The sequence below is a fragment of the Melampsora larici-populina genome, assembly GCF_000204055.1.
Source record: "Melampsora larici-populina 98AG31 unplaced genomic scaffold MELLAscaffold_139, whole genome shotgun sequence".
Taxonomy (NCBI): Eukaryota; Fungi; Basidiomycota; class Pucciniomycetes; order Pucciniales; family Melampsoraceae; genus Melampsora; species Melampsora laricis-populina.
This window is the reverse complement of record NW_006768903.1, coordinates 28527-35155: the sequence shown is the minus strand read 5'-3', so window position 1 is coordinate 35155 and position 6629 is coordinate 28527. Positions and strand designations below refer to the sequence as shown.

At 38.5% G+C, this 6629-nt stretch overlaps 1 protein-coding gene across 1 annotated transcript; it reads left to right on the top strand.

Annotated features, from left to right (window-relative positions):
• Window positions 1-234: 234 nt before the first annotated feature.
• MELLADRAFT_69963 (uncharacterized protein) lies at window positions 235-1088 on the top strand (the record flags this gene model as incomplete). Its single annotated transcript, XM_007419180.1, has 5 exons — window positions 235-479; window positions 555-612; window positions 689-735; window positions 809-887; window positions 960-1088. The coding sequence occupies 5 exons, from the start codon at window positions 235-237 to the stop codon at window positions 1086-1088; spliced, it is 558 nt and encodes a 185-aa protein (XP_007419242.1).
• Between the last annotated feature and the right edge of the window lie 5541 nt (window positions 1089-6629).

Below are 6629 nucleotides of genomic sequence, written 5' to 3'. Positions count from 1 at the left end.
TGGACTATATCACGGTAACGCAACTGGGTGTTATTCCAAGGTCGGTTCCTCAGTGATGCTTGCACTTGGGTGACACCCGAAGCCAGCGCTGTTGTTTAAACACAATCATCGTGCAGATCCTTCAGACTGGGCTTGCAAGAGCACGCCTATAAATGTTTCAGGTGCTTGACACTACACCCTTAAGAATATATTTTCACCTCCATCCATCCTCTACACATCTTTACCTCGCGCAAAATGAAATCTCTTATCCTCATGGCTTTCATCCTTCAATTATTCCTTCGACTCGGGAAGACTGAGGTGGTTCTTGGTCTCGAAGTGAGCGAATCAGCCCCTGATGAACCGAGTACCCTTGATCATCTACAGCGACGCGCGGTTAAGAAGGTAACTAAACCGCACACTAATACTGGCACTACACCGAGATCTGGGCAAAATGCTATCACTTGCAAAGGCGAAAGTGGTATATTACAAGACTGTTTCGCGTTAGTCTTCAAGCTCTTTCAAGATACTCAACTCATATTTTGTGGTGTCTGACTGATGTAATTTGTGATCTTTAGATGTGCCGAAAAGTTGGCAAAAAGTCATCGGTCTTGCACCATGTTCAAGACGTGTGCCGTGAGTAGAGCGGTGGATGTGAAGTTTTAGATCAGAATGACCTCTTCATCCAATCCTAACTCGGATCTTTTTCCAGATCGTGATATTAGAACCAGGCAAGAATAGGCAATCCAGGATTGAAAAGTAAGCTTCCCACTGATAGTTTGTTGTAAGAACATTGTCACTTGTTCAAGTCTTCTGATTTCGGTCTTTTCAGGATGTCAGCCGAGGAGCTCAAATATCGTGTGCCACAGTCGCTGGACAATAGTTGTACCGCTAACCCAAAGCTCAAATTTGTAAGTCCAGAATTATTTCTACTTGCTTGAACATCAACCAATCAAATTCTCTCTGCATCTTCAATTTGGTAGGAGGAGAAAACCTTCAGCAAGACCCCCGATAGCCCAAAGAGGATAGGAGTTCGTTTCTTTAAAACACCTCTCAAGTCTAAAGGCGTTGAAGATTGCAACGCTGCAGCCTTGAAGATGCTTGGTCTATAATAAATAAACCATTTGTGCAGTACACCATGAAAATCACAATTCATCAATTGCAGAGGTGTAACATGGTCAAATGGTTGGTCTTGTATACATATCAAGAAAAGCATTATGTACATGAGACAAGATCAACTTATGGTACATTGAGGAGTTTGGTTAACTCTCAAAAACTAAATGTTCTGAAGCAGAATATGGCTTTAATGTTTTGGAAGTTGGCATGTAGTGTTGACTAAGGGGAATGGGGGTAGTCAAAAGCACTCTCAGGCAAGAGTAGCGTTTGGGATCGCGGACGGGACAAGTGATCACGTAAAAAGATCTTTGCCAGGATTGGCCTGTGGAGTCAACCTCAGTTCTCTTTGTATCTTTCTTTAATGTCTCTCTTGTTATGTTCTCCTTTGTTCCCAGAAAAAAAATTGATGTCAGAAAATTACAAAAAAATCATTGCTCTCCTCTCAAATTTCAAACTTTGCAACTATCAGTTACAGCCGTTCCAACAATTAATGGCAGAAATCTTCATCAGTGTGTTGCATCCAAATTTAATCTAAAAGTCAAAACTAGTTAAAGCCGGCTCGAAGTGACAGGTCTCCCAGGCCTCCTTGTTCATTTGCGTGCAAAACTGGGTTTAATCCAGTTTTGACCTCTCTAGATTTAACCTCGAGAGCGACACACGATCAAAGAATTCTGCCGTTAATTGTTGGAACGGCTGTAATTTGCTATACGCCCCAATGTAGTTTCCTGGTTATTCCACTATTAGTTCATGTAAAATATCATCTAGTTTGTTCTATGCACAATAGGGGTTGGGCGAAATTTTGACCAACCGGTTTTGCGCCTCTGCAAAGCCCGGCGAAAGGTGTCAAAGATCAAGGAAAACAAGTTTCCTGGGTTTACACGTCTGTTACGGGTCTGACCTCAGCACCGAGAGATTTTGGGCGGGTACCTGGGTTAGCTTTTGCGAGAAGAGAAGGGTCTGGGGATTGGTGAAAGGTGCAAGAGGGTGTTTGCGTGGCTTGTAGCGGCGCAAATTGCTTTTTGCTGTAAAAGTTTTGAATAGGTACAGCTTTGGCATGATCAAGAAGCATCTCATACTGGTCAATCTTTTTGGAAAGCAAAAAGATTGATCAAAATTTTGGTCGGTTAAGAGTGGCTTTGATATCGCTTTCTAGCCATCTTGAAAGGATTCTTAAAGTGTTGAACTACGACTTAATGGGGTTTGCAAACCGGTTGGTCAAAATTTTGCCCAACCCCTAATAGCTTGCATTCCATGTTAGATTTTTTAATGTATCAATTCTACTATTTGTTCAAAGCTAGTCACAAAATCCAAGCAATGCAAGATACTGTTGTACATGTACAAGATTCTACTGGGCAAGCCATCAGCTTGCCCACAGCCCATTTTGATGCCCTGGACATCCTTATTGTTAACCATGTTGAAATGTAGAAAAATAAGCTCAATATATTTTTGATATTATTCCAGAATGACAGTGTCATATAAAGCACATGAAAGAAATTTCTCCTCTGATAGGAGGGCTGGTTTGAGTGACCTAGTACTGCTCAAATAAATTTATAAGGATAAATAAAATTGAAGCTATGTAAGAGATGAAGAACAAAAGGAAACACAATTTTGCCAAAAGCACACAAGTTCATATACACAACAATACAAATCAATAATAATTAAGTGGTTAACAGCTCTTAAAAACCCAAAAGATGACTGAGATATTGGTAAAGTGCCATGATTTAATGATTCAACAACTCTCTACATTTCTAAATTTTGCCATCAGTGGCTTATTAATCCATTATGGTCATTGCTGTGATGTCTGTTGATCTGTAAATCATTCTACAAGCTTAATCATCACTCATTTGCCAGGCAAGATGATTAATTTCTATTCTTATGCTTAATTACTGGGTATATGCTGGGTATATGCTGTGTTTTGAGTATTCTAGAATAGACATCCAGTTGAGCTCTTATGATGATTCAGGCTTTTGTGATAAGGGTATATGATTTCTGTTGTGTTAGAATGAGTCATTTGATATTCAAAGATGTGGTAAAGCTGTGATTTGATAAATGGTATATAGCTAATACTACTCATCATAACTCCTTCAAATCATTCATAATTTTGTTGCCAAGGATTGATACTCATATGATCATGTGAAATACCATTGCTGTGAATTTTAAAATGGTGTGAAATAGAATCATTACTAATTTTACCCTCTTTTCCATCAACAGATGACTAAAAATGGTAAATAGCTATGTTACAATGATTCAAATACTTTCCAAACTTCTGAAGTTTGCCACCAGAGGCTTATTAATCCACTATGATAATTTCTTTGATGTAATTTGATCTTCAATTCATCCTTTGATTGAATTTATTACTATTTTACCAAAAAAAACAAATTTTTCCTATTACCAAGTATTTTTTATTTGCTGACACATATCATCTGTCTTCTGAAATGTTTTAATTGAAACATAAAAAATAAATCTGAACGTTGAATCTAAACCTTATATGTGTACTATATATAAAATCATAAAAAGTTTTTTTTGGCTTTAAAAATGAAATAATAAAAAGTGATAACAATAAATCAAATGATTAATAAACATGATTGAATACATGTTGGAGTGTGAAGTTATAATGAATTTAGTATGCAGTAAGAACTCCTCTTCAAATAATGATGATAAATAATTTCAAAATTACATTTTTTTTGATTGGTCTGATAGATTCATTACCACAATATCAAACTATAGTCTCTTTATCTAGAACCTGATTTCCAATTACCAAATATGATTCAGATGTTGATCCAAATCATTTTTTACCATCATCCCATGTTGAAAACCAATCTGATGAAGAACCACATTCTAATCAACACCAGCTTCCTGCTGTTATGACTTCTATTACATTTCACAGATTTATTGTTTATTGTAAACAGGTGAATTTGGTCAAAAAACCAAATGATCAATCTTTTGTTGATAAAGACAGTTCAATTGATTCTTAAAAAAGAATGTGATTGTCTGATATCATTGCTGTCAGTTTGGGTTACCTGATGCCAATGGGCAAGTCCAATCACCAACCAAATCTGTACATAATCTCTAGAGATTTGATGATGACTTTGACAACAATCTGATTGTATTGATCATGGAAACAAATCAGACATATCATTGTGATATTTGATTGCACAGTGTTCCTAAGTCTACAACAGCAAATTAGTAATTTACCCATTTTGAATTTACATTGGATGTATACAAATGAGAAATCTAACTCAAGCTTGCTTAAGGTATTGAACCAAAGATGTAGAGTGAAGAGGCAAGTTGCCTGGACCACACCCCAAACAGATCAAATAATTTTCAAAGAAAACCGCAAGATGATCAATAACATTAAGTTTGTTTTTGAACAGGATGAGATTGTCTGAATGAAAACATGAAAGTAAGTATATTGAGATTCAACTCTCACCAAAAATAGAATTCCTACCTTCATACTGAGTTTTCCTGAACACATTATGTACTTGGCCAAACTTCAGAAGAAGTGAGCACTTGCAGTGCGCTGATCCAAGGTCAAAGTGTTGTTTCAGGATGCTGTACGGCAGGTGAGTCCTTCAAAATTGAGCATTTATATGCTGTGCTGCACATTGGAATGCAGTGTTTAGAAGTTGTGCTGCAGCAAGTTAGTATTTCTTGCAGCAGATTGTAGCTGCACTCCAGCTGCCACCCCTGGATTGTAAAAGAGCACAGATGGTCCATTGTTGGTATCATTCAATCTCAATGCAATCTCATTGTGTTTTGTGCTGAGAGTCACAAGACCTGTCTTGCCTCATATTTACATTTGATTTTATATCATAGCATTTCCATAGTGAGAAACTTGATCTTAACATTTATGATGCACCTTGATCTAGATTATTGGTCACTAGGAGCAAGCTTCTAGATAAGAGGATATGTCACAGGTGCAACACAGGTTCCATGTGCCATTACCTTGGCAAACAATCAACGCTGCCACAATTACGATACCGGTATTGTATCGACAATACCCAGTAAAGTAACTGGTCTGCGATACCATGGAAATCAGGAAATAGTACCGTACCTAGACCCCAGGTACGATACTCAGTACAGTATTGCAAAGACGATACTGTGGTGCTCAATACTTAGTAGCATAGCTCCAAAGGGAGTACAATACTGTTACTGTATCGCAGTATTGCGACTCTCAGACCAAAAACAAAGTAGAGCGGGGATTTCTTGTATTTCAGCCATTACAAACCAGATTCTTGCTGTGTATCATGAAGAGAACAAGAAAAAAAATAGAAGACAAAGATATAAAAACAAAATTTGATCAAAAAGGAAGAAATTACTTTGGTCGACCCTTCCTTTTTCTATTATCCTTGTCCAAGTCCAAACATTCTGCCATGCATTTTTGGCACTCGACGAAATCTTCACCAGCTATATTTATTCCATCTTTAGACCACATGCAACTCCCAACTGAGCGCTCAACTGTGGCTGGTTTCAAAGCACCTCGATCCCGGCAACAGACATCAGCCGCGGCTGAGAAAGTCCTTTCGACAGCACATGAAGCCCCACAGATTGCCAGATAATCCTTGGCAAGAGAGGCTAAGACCGGATATTTTGCAGCATTGAAATTGATAGAAAAGACAGATATGAAACAATCAGTTCAGTCATAGATGAGAAAGAGCATAAAAAGAGACTATACCTTCCACCATTCAAGAGCAAGATTTGGATCTTTTTCCACCTATTTGGAGGGCTCATCGACACGTTCCAAGTAATTACAAAGCTCGTTTTTGTTTCGTGTGTGAAGTTTCTTTCTATGAGCACGGAAACCATCATTGTCATCCTCTTCGCCATCGTTTGAATCATTTTCATAAGCGTTGATGTTCTTTCCAGCTTCTTCTTCAAGCTGTGCTTTTCGATTTTGAAAAGCAGTTTCGATCAACGTTTTGGCGGTTTCAAACTCAGAAGAGTATTCACCAAAAGCAAATTGGAAATAGTCTGCTCGCCAGCAGGGGTGGAGGATCGTAGCTAGAACTAGAACGTCTGATTTGAGTGCCTCCTCGAGATAAGACTTGACTCGAGCAAGCATTGCGTGATACATAGGGAAAAGCGGGTCGGTGCGTGAAGCAACACCGGAATCGCTCCGCAGCGCAACAGAAATTTGGCCAATTCTGTTGTGATGCGGAGCACCCGCTATGAACCACAGCACACTTGATCCGCTATTCGCTATGTAAAGAATCTCACAGAGTATCGGAGCGGCGAATTCGCTCCGATATTCGCTATAAAGAGCGCGCTATATAGCGCACTAAACCGCTACGATAGCGCATCATGGGGCCAAACCAAAGATAACAAAATTGTAATTTAAATCTATGTGTACTCGTCCAAGCCTAAAAGGCTGGAGCAAGTAGGAGAGTAGATGTAGCGTCTGTAGAAAAGAAAAAACAAGATAAAGGTGAAATGAAAAGAAAACATAACAGAAAGAATCGGGAGATAGAAAAAAACCCATCCGAAACAATATAACTAGCTGGTTTTCTTAACCACCTTTTCCATATAGAATTGAAGAG